Source organism: Heptranchias perlo, chromosome 2 (assembly GCF_035084215.1).
Source record: "Heptranchias perlo isolate sHepPer1 chromosome 2, sHepPer1.hap1, whole genome shotgun sequence".
Taxonomy (NCBI): Eukaryota; Metazoa; Chordata; class Chondrichthyes; order Hexanchiformes; family Hexanchidae; genus Heptranchias; species Heptranchias perlo.
The window spans coordinates 159,474,678-159,490,085 of NC_090326.1; the positions used below are offsets into that span (position 1 = coordinate 159,474,678).

General features: G+C 42.6%; 1 protein-coding gene across 4 annotated transcripts in view; it reads right to left on the reverse strand.

Annotated features, from left to right (window-relative positions):
* nktr (natural killer cell triggering receptor) overlaps positions 1–15,408 on the reverse strand; it is a 191,920-nt gene that overhangs the window by 90,220 nt on the left and 86,292 nt on the right. Inside the window, exon 1 of one of the 4 annotated variants that reach the window (XM_067968228.1) lies at positions 4,578–4,605. The exons of the other annotated variants lie outside the window; for them this stretch is intronic. Coding sequence (XP_067824329.1) covers positions 4,578–4,590 — 13 coding nt within the window. The 5' untranslated portion in view covers positions 4,591–4,605. Of the gene's footprint in view, positions 1–4,577; positions 4,606–15,408 lie in introns of those variants that run through there. 4 annotated transcript variants of the gene reach the window in all.

Here is a 15,408-nt window from a genome sequence, read left to right on the forward strand (position 1 = left end):
CTCAGGACATCCTAAAGCACTTCACAGTGAATGAATTGCTTTTTGAAGTGTGGCCATTCATAACGTAGGCAAACATGGCAGCCAATTTAGGAAGACTAGAATGTGGGAATTGCTCTAGTTCGCCTTCTATCATCCTGCTAGCCACATGATACAACAATAATGCAGTTGTTGATTATTAATAACCATGATGTGGAGATGCCGGTGATGGACTGGGGTTGACAAATGTAAAGAATCTTACAACACCAGGTTATAGTCCAACAATTTTATTTGAAAATCACAAGCTTTCGGAGATTATCTCCTTCGTCAGGTGAGCGTGGGACTCCTTGAACGTTTCGCATTTATAGTCAGAGAACAATACCAAGTGATTACAGATAATCTTTCCAACTGCCCATTGTCAAGGCAATCAAAGTGTTCAGAGGTGTTACCTACAAGATCACCGAATACACAAACGGCCAGAACACAAGACAGAGAGAGGGGGAGAAACATCCGAAAGGAAGAGAAAGACAGAGAATGACCTGTTGTATTAAAAACAGATAACCTTTATTCGCTGGTGGGGTTACGTGTAGCGTGACATGAACCCAAGATCCCGGTTGAGGCCGTCCTCATGGGTGCGGCACTCGGCTATCAATTTCTGCTCGACGATTTTGCATTGTCGTGTGTCTCGAAGGCCGCCTTGGAGAACGCTTACCCGAAGGTCGGTGGCTGAATGTCCTTGACTGCTGAAGTGTTCCCCGACTGGGAGGGAACCCTCCTGTCTGGCGATTGTTGCGCGGTGTCCGTTCATCCGTTGTCGCAGTGTCTGCATGGTCTCGCCAATGTACCATGCTCCGGGGCATCCTTTCCTGCAACGTATGAGGTAGACAACGTTGGCCGAGTCACAGGAGTATGAACCATGTACCTGGTGGGTGGTGTTCTCTCGTGTGATGGTGGTATCTGTGTCGATGATCTGGCATGTCTTGCAGAGGTTGCCGTGGCAGGGTTGTGTGGTGTCGTGGATGCTGTTCTCCTGAAAGCTGGGTAATTTGCTGCGAACGATCCTGTAGGTAACACCTCTCTGTCTGAACACTTTGATTGCCTTGACAACGGGCAGTTGGAAAGATTATCTGTAATCACTAGGTATTGTTCTCTGACTATAAATGCGAAACGTTCAAGGAGTCCCACGCTCACCTGACGAAGGAGATAATCTCCGAAAGCTTGTGATTTTCAAATAAAATTGTTGGACTATAACCTGGTGTTGTAAGATTCTTTACAATTATTAATGACAATCAATCTCTATCAATTAGTCTACAGCAGACCCAGATATTAGGTGAGGAAAATCCCTAGTGGTAGAAAGCTTCGGGAACCATAGGTCCAAAGTCACATATTCCTCCCTAGCATGCTACACTTAACATATGTCTTATCTCATGTTGCTCATATACTGTATTTTCTGAAAGGAATATATCTAATTTGCATTTGAATGAATCAACACTATCTGCTTCCACCATCTCCAGAGGGAGCCTGTTCCAATTTGCGCACAAAGTCCTACAAACAGCAGTGAGTTAAATGGTGATGTTGGTCCAGGGATAAATATTGGCCAGGACACCTAGAGAACTCCTCACTCTTCTTCAAATAATTCCACAAGATCTTTTATGTCCTCATCCACAAGACAGCACCACTGACAATACAGCACTCCCTCAGCACTGCACTGAAGTGTCAGCCTAGATTATGTGCTCAAGTCCTGGAGTGGGGCTTGAACACACAACCTTCTGACTGAGAGCACTACCACTGAGCTAAGTTGACACATAATTTAAACAAAACTTGGATGAGGTGCAAACACTGGAATGATGCTGATTGTTTTAAATTTCCAGGTGTGGCCCACATTTCCCCACTGCTAAGGAGGATGTTTATCGAAGTAAAACTCGTGTCCTCCAGAGATATCGGGCAGGATTTTAATATGCTGGCGGGAAGATTCTCTGTGGGGGGGGGGGGGGGTGATTTGCGGGTGCGAAACCCGGAAGGGAAGTAGGCGGATCTCAACCCTACTGAGGCCAATCAAAGTCTCTTCCGGGTTGACAGGATGGCTGCCGACGGAAGCTGCACATCCGCGAGGTGGGGGGAGGGGGGGAGAAAGACCTCACCGACAGTTAGGATAGAGATGGGGAGGGGGGAGGATCGGAGATCAGAGTGGAGACATCGGAGATCAGAGTGGAGACATCGGAGATCAGGTGGGGTGCGCGGGCAGGGGTTAAGGCAACATCATTTTCAAGGTATGTTTATTTACTCTTTTTTAAAAAAACAATGAGAAATGTAATTTTATTTAATTTATTTAGTCTATTTTTCACTGATCCAGCCCTTCCCGTTTCACCAGGCGTGAATCGGAAGCAGTGGGCAAGCCGCCCAGGTAACGTTAAAATCTTTTTAAGTGGCCAATACACAAAAAATAAGCTACCTTAAGCACCTCAATGAGGTACATTTGCCCCTTTAATTATCGGCCCGCTGGATTTAAGTGGGAGCGGGACTTCCTGGTGACTGATGTGCGCACGCACCACAGATTTGCCAGAGTCTTGATCAAAAATGTGCGGGTTCCAGCCGGAATGTCTGCCCGCTCCCAAAAACAGCGATTTTGATAGCCCACCCCCAACCTACCGGTTTTTCCTTTTTAAAATCCTGCCCATCATATCTGAAAGTGTCACATTTTTATCAGGCAACTGTTAGTGATTGGCTGAAATAAGGACTTCTGTTAAATCACCAAATAGCCAACTGATTAAACATTAACAAGTCAAAAACAGTTCAACCAGTTGTCAACTGTCAACGAGGAATGATTAAGTAGCAGAAAACTGATCAAATTACTACAGAAGTTTTGTGAAGTTAGCTTGAGATGCAACATAAGCTTTTTCCCGACCTGAAAATTTACCAGTAAAAGTAACATTTATAACAAAAACCCATTTAAAAAAAAATCAATTCTGAATAAAATGTTTATTCTTACTTAGGAGTTGATCGTAAATCTCTGGAAAATATTTTCTCGGCGAAGCCTACTTCTGTATCAGGAGTCTGAGGTTATGTAGTGTATTGGTTATGTTACTGGACTAGCAATCCAGAGAATGCGAGTTCAAATCCCATCATAGCAGTTTGAGACTTCAAAATCAGTTTTTTTTTAAATCTCGAAATAAAAAGCTGGTACCAGTAAAAGTGATCATGAAGCTGTTGGATTGTAGTTAAAAACCCAACTGGTTCACTAATGCCCTTTAGGGAAGGAAACCTGCTGTCCTTATCCGATCTGCGCTTCGTGTGACTCCAGTCCCACACCAACATGCCTCCTGAGGTGGCCTAGCAAGCTATCAGTTGTGTCAAACCGCTAGAAGGGGAAACAAAACAAAAAAAAAGATAGACCACACGGCTGTGACCTAGGCATTGAATCAGGACATGACAAAGGCACACCAATCCCAATCAACCATACAAAGTCCTCACTAACATCTGGTGCCAAAGTTGGTAAAGCGGTCCCACAGACTAGTCAAGCAACAGCAGTGGACCAAACATGGACACAAGAGCTGAATTCCAGAGGTGAGGTAAGAGTGACTGCCCTTGACATTAAAGCAACATTCGAATGAGTGTGGCACCCAGGAGTCCTAGTAAAACTGAAGTCAATGAGGATCAGGAGGGAAAATGCTGCAGTGGCACAAAGGAAGACGGTTGTGGTTGTTGGGAGGCCTCAGGGCAGCGGCCTCAGCTGAACAATCTTCAGCTGCCTCATTAATGACCTTGTCCTCCGTCATCAGAATTATTTAAATTAATCTACATAAGGAAAACACTAATCATTTATTTTTCAGGAAATAATCAAAATACAATTACTTCACAGCCTCCAAACAAAAACTTCTTCCCAAAACCTTTCAGTGGCAATGTGTAACCCTGCACTCCTCCTCATCACCTCCTTCCTTGCAACAGGGCAACCTCCAACTGGCCGTGAGGAATGCCACACGAGATCCACTAATGCACACAATTAGAGTTTTCTTCAGCTCTATTTCAAAAGTTTTCCAGTATCTCAAGGTCATGCATCCTTGATGTTGACAGGGTAGACTGATGGGAAGATAGCTGACCTGTTTCATCAAGATGTCCAACAGCAGTGTCTGTGCACAGATAGGGATAACTCACTCGAATCACTCCTCCACCCAGATGAAGTGCCTCTCATTGATAATAGAGTAGGAATTGCGAATGTGAACTTGCCACATGGGGAACCCATTCTACCACTCGGTAGCACATTAAGTCACCTCATGGTGCCCAACTGTTGTTTGCTCTTTAGGTGTTCTGCTAAAAGCATTTCTTGAAGTTTATAAACAGTTCACAAATAATCCAGAACAAAGATGGAAAAAATCCATCACAGAACCTCCCTATGATTTTTCACATCGGTATTCTTGCTTTCCCTCCTCCCAAAGGCAAATGGTTAAATGTGTTACATATAATGAAATTGTGCACATGGATCATTTATGCTCCAACTCCAAATTGTGATGCTCCAATTGGAACCATTACCAGCCCCTCTCACTCCAAGGGAAAACCAAGCAAACAGTATGAAGGAGTCACGGTTATGAATACAACTACTATACCTGGTGGCAGCATTAAAAGGCAGAAAGAATCTGAGGAAAGCCTGGAGAGGTGGCGAGAATCCGTTACTCATTCAGCTTTTGTTTTTTTTCAGTACATTGTGGAGTTTTACTTGGAGCTGGTGTACTTGGTCCTGTCCTTGTCCCTTCCGACACGCGTGCTTGGCCAACTCCCCCGGGTGCACGGCGATCTGGATCTCTCGGGAGATGATGGTGTGGCGCTTGTTGCAACGGACAAGGCGGGAAGCCTCACCCGCGATCTGCTTGAAAATATCATTCACAAAAGGAGTTCATAATGCTCATGGCCTTGGAGGAGATGCAGGTGTCGGGGTGAACCTGTTTGATCACACTGTAGATGTAGATGGGAGTAACTTGCCTTTGACTTTCTCAGCTTCTTGCCGCCCTGTGCTGGCTATTTATTCACAGTTTTCTTGGCGTCCTTCTTGGGAGCTGCTTTATCATCCTCGGGCATTTTCAAACTCAATTTTTATCCATTTAATACTAAACTCTATCTTCAATCTTGAGTTCAAATAGCCTGTTGACCATCAGTTTGCACGGTCACACATGAAAAGTTGCCACTTGAACGAGGTGCGAGAGGGCAAATGACACGCACAGAACGTGACCGCAGCATGGGTCAGCGCCTCCGGGATGAGGGGAGAGAAAACTGGAGGGGAAAAACACAAGAGACACAAAAATTGGAAGGCAGGGATATCACCACCACCACACAAATGAGTCTTTCATCTCACCTATCCTACCAGTGGTGAATCAAGGAGGCAGAGAGGGGAGAGACAGTCATTCGGCTACTCTCCTACAAAAGCTGCTGATGGAGCAGCATTAGTGGAGACCTGCAGGCAGATTTCTAGCCCACCCTCTTGCCTGGAGGAAGATGTGTGACAAAAGGGAGAAGAGAAAAACTAATTTTAAAAATATGAATAAAATAAATACTCCATCTCCCCCAGGTTACAAGCATTGGGGAGAAAATGCTGCATTATATTAGAAAACTTAAACTTGCATAGATATATATTTGACCTTCCTGTGCCTTCCAGCAATTTTCATAAACCATCTCCTGCTACAACAAAGCATAAACTTCAATGTCTCTTTTTCCAGCATAATTTAATGTTGGTTTATAAATACACAACGCTTTACTAGAATTCATGTCTGCAGGGATATTATTAGCATCTAGTCTGGTTTTTCCCGGACCAGACTGATCTGCTCTGATCTTCTGACTGCTTGTCTCAGTTTCCTAGGTAACCAGCATCTCTCGTTACCATTCTACGATTCTATGAATAAGGGTCCAGGAGATGGGGCTGGAGAGAGAAAGCCATTTTTGGAAAAGTTTTAAGCAGAATAATAATTTATTATAATAACCTACAATGAAGTACAATCCATAAAACATTAAGTAATTGTAAGATGTACCTCATCCGCGTGACAATCTCTAGCAGTTCTGGCGTTTTACTGGTTATTGTACAATGAAGTACTTTTATTGGAAGCACTGCTTTCAGGTCATATTACTTATTGAACAGCTCTTGTACGGATCAAAACACTTCAGGCTACAAAGGAGCCATAGGCATACATTTTTACAATTTCACTGACAAGAAATAGGCATATCTTGGCCATGAACCATCGCCACGTAAAATGCGGTGCGTGTGCGCTGTATTGGATCCAACTCAGTTTCCATAAAGCCCTATATTTTGGATCATGTCATTCAAGTTCATGGTTTGCTCATTGTTAAACAGTATGTAAATACCACTTAAGTTTCAAGCCAAAATAAAACTTAACAGCCATTATGCCTGCAAATCCCTTGTCCCTTTCCCCCACCCCCCACAACTTTAGTCTCTCTAAATGCATCAACTTGCATTTATATAGCATCTTTAATGTAGGAAAACATCCCAAAATGCTTCACAGGAGCTTATCAGACAAAACTTGGCTGAGCCAAAAGAAGAGATACAAGGAGGGGTGACTAACAGCTTGACCAAAGAGGCAGGTTTCAAGGTGGGTCTTAAAGGAGGAGAGGGAGGCAGAGAGGTTTAGGCCAGTTACAGGGATAGAAACCCGATTGGAGAGATTCAAACATGGAGTTGCAGGAATGATGGACATCGCTTTGGGACGAGACAACATGTTCATGGACTATGAAAAGGAAATGGAGGTTGGAGATGGGGTGGTAGTTTGTAAGGATAAAGGGGTTGAGATGGGTTTTTGAGAAGGAGGGAGGTGATGACAGCTACTTTGAAAGGAAGAGGAAACTGTTTATAATGTCCGCTAGCATGGGGACCAGCAAGTAAGTTGGGTGGTCAGCAGTTTAGGGGAATGGGGTCTAGGGAGCAGGAGGTGGGTCTCATATACATGTTGTGCTTGGAGAAGGTATGATGGGAAATAGGGGAGAAACTAGAGAAAGATGTTTCTATTTCTGTTCCTTTCTTTCTTTCCCTCTCCTTGTTACTTTCTACGTGGAAAGGGCACTAGGTGAGAACATATGAGAAAACTGTTAAGAGGTCTCATAAGTCACAGGAGAGAGCGGTGACCGGAGCCAGCATCAGAGGATAGGGGAGATGGAGGCGTTGGAGTGTGCATGGCCTTTGGCTCACCGTACATCTGTTCTTTATGTCAGGTCATAGGATGTTGAGCCTGAGTTGGCCCAAGGCCTGAAGAACAGGGCTGTGGATGTGTGATGCTGTTTAGTAACAGGAAAGGTGGGATTGTGTAAATTATTGAATTTTGTATGTGCTACTTATATAATAAAGTTTATTTCTAGGGGTGGATGAGGAACAGAAATATATTTTGGTAGAATGTGATTCTGTGAATAAACCAAATGGTCCATGGATCTGACTGGTTCAACAAACAGTTGAAGGCACAGTGGTCTCTGGGCTCTCATTGGCTGAACAAACAGTTGAAGGCACAATGGTCTCTCGGCTCTGACTGGTGTGGAATGTGAATGGTTGAAGTGACAGTGGTCTCTAGTTCTGAAATCTGATTCATGAAAGGATTTCTGCAACACTACATTCACAAAAACACAAGGCACGAGATTTTTAAAATGTTTTTAAATATTTGCATTTATATGGCATCTTTTGTCAAAACTTCTCAAAGTGCTTCATACAGTGAATAACCTTTGACGCATCAGTGGCATGTGTTGCAACCACAGTGGACACCCTGTGCCAGCAACACCCCAAAGGATCAAATTATTTGCGTTTTTTTTTTAGTGGGATGAAAATTGGGTGGGTGTTCAGTTCCACCAGATCACTGCCCAGGCGGTGCAGGTGAATTTTACCCTTTATGACACTGCACCATGCCTCCTCAAGGAGAATCATACAACATTTGCTTAGACTACCCACATTGATAGGCTGTCCTGGCACATCAGCAAGTGCAGACCTAAAATAAAACGTGATCACGCCATAAAATGATTTGGCATCACTGCTGGCAGAAAGAATACTGATCCTTTAATTTTGCATAAAGGGGAACTTTAGTGCATGGATGATGTTTAACAAAGGACATGCATTCATCCAAATGACCCTACAAAGGATATTTTAAAAATTTGTTTTTAATATAACTGCAGTTGCAGGGCTTGCCGGTGGAGCCTTGTGCACGTTCATATTATTACAGCGGAAGGAAGATTACCCTGCACAGGCACCGTCTGCTCCAAAGGACTGAGAATGCAGGATTTGTTTTATTGATTTCTACAGACCAATGAGAGAGCATGTTTTTCGTCTCTTCTCCAATGACTACCCAAGATGTTTTAGAGAAAACGTTGCAGGGACTAGAGGCAAAAATAAAACCCACCAAGGTGAACCTATGAAATGGCATAAACGATACAAAAAAGAAACATGCATTTATATAAAGCCTTTCATAACCTCGATGTGGAGATGCCGGTGATGGACTGGGGTGGACAAATGTAAGGAGTCTTGCAACACCAGGTTATAGTCCAACAGTTTTACTTGAAATCACAAGCTTTCGGAGCTTTCCTCCTTCGTCAGGTGACAAAGGAGGAAAGCTCCGAAAGCTTGTGATATCAAATAAAACTGTTGGACTATAACCTGGTGTTGCAAGACTCCTTACATTTCATAACCTCAGCACGCCTCAAAGCGCTTCACAGCTAATGAAGTATTTTTTGAAGTGTAGTAACTGTTGTAATGTAGGGGAACACATCAGCCAATGTTGGTTGGGGGATAAATATTGACTAGAACATTGGGAGAACTTCCCTGCACTTCTTCAAATACTGCCATGGAATCTTTTACGTCCATCTAAGAGGAGAGATGATACAAAACCCATGTTCTGTCCACATGGAAAGTTTCCTTCCTGGTCTATTGTCCATAACTGGAGTTCCAGGACCCTAGAAGTCACGAATAGATTGCAGAAGGTCCTGGAGACCATCAGATTCCTGTCCGTCTATCAACAGACTTCAATATTTATCCGTGTTGACTCACTAGCACTCTATTTCTGTTTCTTTGTACTAATTATTTTAAATTCCACAATAATTGCACTGTTTTCCATCGGGTAGCTGACATGGTCTTTCAGACATTAGGTCAGGAGCTTCCTGGGAGTACATCAATATGTGCAGAGGGTCCACCACACACTGATGTCTTAAAATCATTGTTGCAGTCCATTCTAATAATTCCATTATAATGGGTGTACACAAGTTGCCATTAGAGAATCGGTTAAAGTAATTTACAGTTAAGCCTGTACAGCTGCTAGTTAAGTCTCCCAAAAGGGCATCCAGAAAAGGGCTGCCTGATCAACCTGCTATTGTGTGCCATCCACTAGCATCAGAATGCATTCTGCTTGGGTCCAGTTGCTGTGGAAAGTAGTCCAGGCAGAGCAGACCGTTTATTCACACCATCTTAAATCAGACGAAGTTTCACCGAAGCCACGCAGACAACACCCTGCATCTCAAGTTCCTCCTGCTTCACAACCTTCTTGAGCTGGAGTGCTCTCTATGCTTTTTGGCTGATGTCCAGTTTGGTAGTGTTTATCTCGTGAGCTTGGACAAATGGGACTGTAGAGGAGGATCCATTTTGATACTCAAATAGTCTCATTTTTCATGCTCCCTTCTCAATGGTGGCCCCTAACTTTGTTGTTATTCATTTCCCAAATGTTTACACATTCATACTGTGCATCAACTATGCTAGCTCTGTTGGACACTTATCATGTTGAAAATACAACTTTATATTGCATTACTGGCCTTCATATTATCTGAATTTATATTGTTGGAAATCATAAATAATTTACTAAAAAGGTGATGTGTCTAGTCTTTCTTGTCTACTTTTACTGATCGAGCTCAATTAGTGCTGAGTTGGATTATCCCAACAGCTAGGACCCTCAAGTATTCTGCACTGTTAAATATTCATAAGTGCTAAATATCTCAAATCCAAAAACACTTCACTGCTGTGGAGAAGGGGCAATTTTTCCCACAAGGATGCCTTGCTTTGTAACCAAGGCAGCTAGAACTTTAAACTTCTGACAGATTACATTTTCAGTAAAGGTTCTGGAACATGATCTGGAAAATTCATAGGCCACAATTAGGGGCTTAAATGATTATTACCAAACACACCAGTGTAAAGGACAAGGAGGGGGAGGAATTCCTGAAATGTGTTCAAGAGAACTTTCTGGAAGTGTGTTCCCAGTCCAATCAGGAAGGAAGCAGTGTAGGATCTAGTTCTGGAGGATGAAGTGGGGCAGCATTTGGGGGGAACAGTGACCATAATACCATTAGGTTTAGAATAGTTATGCAAAAGAAGGAACAATCAAATGTGAAAATGCTTAACTGGAGGAGGGCTAATTTCAGTGAGACCATAAGAGATAGGAGCAGGAGTCGGCCATTCGACCCATCGAGCCTGCTCTGCCATTTAATGAGATCGTGGCTGATCTGATTTTTACCTCAACTCCACTTTCCCGCCTTTTCCCCATATCCTTTGACTCCCTTGCTGATCAAAAATTTGTCTAGCTCAGCCTTGAATGTATTCAATGACTCAGCCTCCACAGCTTTTTGGGGTAAAGAATTCCAAAGATTCACAACCATCTGGGAGAAGAAATTCCTCCTCATTTCTGTCTTAAACCGGCGACCCCTTATTCTGAGACTATGCCCCCTAGTTTTAGATTCCCCCATGAGGGGTAACATCCTCTCAGCATCTACCCTATCGAGTCCCCTCAGAACCTTGTATGTTTCGATAAGATCTCCTCTCATTCTTCTAAACGCCAATGAGTATAGACCCAACCTGTTCAATCTTTCCTCATAAGACAACCCTTCCATACCCGGAATCAACATAGTGAACCTTCTCTGAACTGCCTCCAACGCAATATGTCCTTCCTTAAATAAGAGCACCAGATCTGTATGCAGTACTCCAGGTGTGGTCTCACCCGCACCCTGTACAGTTGTAGCATGACTTCCCTGCTTTTATAATCTGAGTTAAAAAGGGATCTTGCCCAGGTGGATTGGAATCAAAACTTGGTAGGCAAAACAGTAACTGAACAATGGGAGGCCTTCATGGAAGAGTTGGTTCGGGTGCAGAATAGACACATCCCTACGAGGGGGAAAGGAAGGGCATCCAAAGCTAGAGCTCCCTGGATGACTAAAGATATAGAGATTAAAATGAAACAGAAGGAGGCTTATGACAAATGTAAGGTTCATAATACAGTAGATAACTAGGCTGAATACAGAAAGTACAGAGGAGATATAAAAAAGGGAATAAGAAGGGCAAAGAGAGAGTATGAGAATAGATTAGCGGCTAACATAAAAAGGGAACCCAAAAGTCTTTAATAAACATATAAATAGTAAAAGGGTCGTCAAAGGAAGGGTGGAACCGATTAGGGACAAAAAAGGTCTTCTTGTGGAAGCAGAGGGCATGGCTGAGGTACTAAATGAATACTTTGCATCTGTCTTCACTAGAGAAGAGGATGCTGCCATTGTAGTAGTAAAAGAGGAGGTAGTAGTGATAGGATAAAAGTAGATAAAGAGGAGGTATTTAAAAGGTTGGCAGTACTCAGTAGAAAAGTCACCCAGTCCAGATGGGATGCATACTAGGTTACTGAGGGAAGTAAGGGTGGAAATTGCAGAGGCTCTGGCCACAATCTTCCAATCCTCCTTAGATATGGGGACAGTGCCGGAGGACTGGAGAATTGCAAAAAGTTACACCCCTGTTCAAAAAGGCGGTGAGGGATAAACACAGCAATTACAGGCCTGTCAGTGGTGGGGAAACTTTTTAGAGCTAATAATCCAGGACAAAATTGGCATTTGGAAAAGTATGGGCTTATAAATGAAAATCAGTACGGATTTGTTAAAGGAAAATCGTATTTGACTAACTTGCTTGAGTTCTTTGATGAAGAAACGGAGAGGGTTGATGAGGGCAGTGTGGCTGATGTGTATATGGACTTTCAAAAAGGCATTTGATAAAGTACCACTTTATTAGACTTGTTAGCAAAAATAAAGTCCACGGGATTAAAGGGACAGTGGCAACGTGGATACAACATTGCTTTCTGTCCCTTAACCAGAGATTGATGAACGGCTGTTTTTCATACCGGAGGGAAGTATACAGTGGTGTTCCCCAGGGGTCAGTATTAGGACCACTGCTCTTTTTATATTAATGACCTGGACTTGGATATAGATGGTATAATTTCAAAGTTTGCAGATGGCACGAAATTCGGAAATGTAGTGAACAATGTGGATGATAGTAACAGACTTCAGGAGGACATGGACAGACTGGTGAAATGGGCAGACGCATGACAGATAAAATTTAACACAGAAGTGTGAAGTGATGCATTTTGGTAAGAAGAATGAGAAGAGGCAATATAAACTAAATGGTACAATTTTAAAGGGGGTGCAGGAACAGAGAGATCTGAAGGTGCACATACACAAATCTTTGAAGGCAGCAGGACAAGTTGAGAAGTCTGTTTAAAAAAAAAGCCTCTCCGGGATCCTGGGCTTTATTAATAGAGGCATAGAGTACAAAAGCAAGGAAGTTATGCTAAACCTTTATAAAACACTGGTGATGCCTCAGCTGGAGTATCGTGTTCAATTCTGGGCACCACACTTTAGGAAGGATGCAGAAGAGATTTACTAGAATGGTACCAGGGATGAGGGACTTCAGTTATGTGGAGAGATTGGAGAAGCTGGGGTTGTTCTCCTTAGAACAGAGAAGGTAAAGGGGAGATTTGATAGAGGTGTTCAAAATCATGAATAGTTTTGATAGAGTAAATAAGGAGAAAGTTTCCAGCAGCAGGAGGACACAGATTTAAGGTGATCAGCAAAAGAGCCAGGGGCGACATGAGGAAACATTTTTTACGCAGCGGGTTGCAATGATCTGGAATGTACTGCTTGAAAGGGTGGTGGAAGCAGATTCAGTAGTAACTTTCAAAAGGCTATTGGATAAATGCTTTAAGGGGAAAGATTTACAGGATTATGGGGAAAGAGCAGGGGAATGGGACTAATAGGATAGTTCTTTCAAAGAGGCAGCACAGGAACATTGGGCCGAATGGCCTCCTACTGTGGTGGCCTACCCGCTATACTATGAAACTAATTGCAGCGTAAATGCCTTGCAGCAACTATCAAAATGTAAAATGGTTTCCGCACTAGATGATTATGCTTATATTTAATGTACATTTACAAAACTCCTTTGTCTAATTTTGCACGATAACCTGTAATTCTCTGTTTCATCACACAGCAAGGAACAAGAACAGATTCTATCTGCAGGGAATCTCATTAGTTAAATGCTAAAACGGTGTGCTTTCAAATCACCTTACCACATGCTGCCTTTAAAGAGAAAAAATTCACTGTAACAAGATCATGGACATGCAATAAGATCATCTTTGATTTACCGTTTTAAGAATGGATTGTATACAGAATTTAATCTGGTTAGGACTCAATTGCGGTTTTAAAACATAACTGCAAGGTTCATTAAAATGACATTATAGTAATTTGTCTTCTCCCTCCTCCCCCTTCACAGTCTATTGATGCTCTTATAGGATAACTCCATCTTCAGCAGAAACTAGAGGTCCTTTGATTTAAATTGTTCCTGGGATTCTATTTTATTTTCTGATTCAGGTCTTAAGTATTTCCAAATAGTGGCCTGAAGCTCACAATTAAAACGGTCATATCATCAATTCGTTACCAGGTTTGGGCAGCCTGTAATTAGAGCGAAGCCCAAAAATTGTGGACTTGGAAGGACATATGGACATACGAATTAAGAGCAGGAGTAGGCCATTCGGCCCCTCGAGCCTGCTCTGCCATTTGATAAGATCATGGCTAATCTGATTGTGACCTCAACCCTATTTTCACGTCTACCTCCTATAACCTTCGACTCCCTTGTTAATCAGGGATCTATCGATCTAACTCAGCCTTAAAAATATTCAATGACCCTGCCTTCACCGCTCTCTGGGGGAGGGAGTTCCACAGTCACGCGATCCTCAGAGAAAAAATTCTCCACATCTCTCAAATGGGAGACTCCTTATTTTTAAACTGTGGCCCCTAGTTCTAGTCTCTCCCACAAGGGGAAACATCCTCTCAGCATCTACCCCTTTAAGTCCCCTCAGGATCTTATATGTTTCAATAAGATCACCTCTCATTCTTCTAAACTCCAATGTATACAGGCCTAACTTGTCCAATCTTTCCTCATAAGATAATCCTCTCATCCCAGGAATCAGTTCGAGTGAATCTTCTCTGAACCGCCTCTAAAGCAATTATATCCTTTCTTAAATAAGGAGACCAAAACTGCACACAGTATTCTAAATGTGGTCTCACCAATGGCCTGTACAACTGTAGCAAAACAGCTCTACTTTTATATTCCATTCCCCTTGCAATAAATGACAACATTCCATTTGCCTTCCGAATCACTTGCTGTAACTGTATACTAATTTTTTGTGATTCATGTACTAGGACACCCAGATCCCTCCGTACCTCAGAGTTCTGCAATCTCTCTCTATTACAAATAACTCCCACATAATATACATTTAGTCAGAAACTGAAACAAATGTAATGATGGTTTTATTCATAACTTCAGCAGTTATTTTCTGATAAACTTCTTAAAAGAGAAGAACCGATTAAAGGAAGAAAATCCTTCAATGGAAAGCACCTTAGTTTTTAAGATCATAATTTGGCCTGCTCAGAGTCAGGTCGGCGGAGCCTCCTGAGATGTACTAATTATGGCATTCTCTGATTTAACGAAGGCGTTTGCTGCTAAAACAGCGGAGACTGAGAGCTGCCACTGATTCTTTACTACCTATACATTAAGTATTCAAACCAGTAGTAGGTGTGCCTTCAGTCACCTTCCCTAATTTGTCTCCTACCACTGCTTGGCATCTGTTCCTCCTCCGTGAAATGCTTTGGGATGTTCACTATATTAAAGGTGCCAAACAAATACAATTGGTTAGGGAATGAATAACCACTCCCAGTCAGTCTCCAGGAATACGGTGATACCGTTTGTGTCAATTTCTCCTTATCGCCCCTCTGGCTCTTTTGCCAATTATCTTAAATCTGTGTCCAATAGTTACCGACCCTCCTGCCAGTGGAAAGAGTTTCTCCCCATCTATACCAAAAACTCAATTTTGAACACTAATATTAAATCTCCCCATAACCGTCTCTACTCCAAGGAGAACAATCCCAGCTTCTCTACTCTTCACATAACTGAAGTCCCTCATCTCTGGTATCATTCCGGTAAATCTCCTCTGCACCCTCTCCAAAGCCTTGACACCCTTTCTAAAGCATGGTGCCCAGAATTGGACACAATAATCTAACTGAGGCCTAACCCGTGATTTAGAAAGGTTTAGCATAACTTTCTTGCCTTTGTACTCTGTGCCTCTATTTATAAAGCCAAGGATCCCATATGCTGTTTTTTTAAAAACAGCCTTCTCA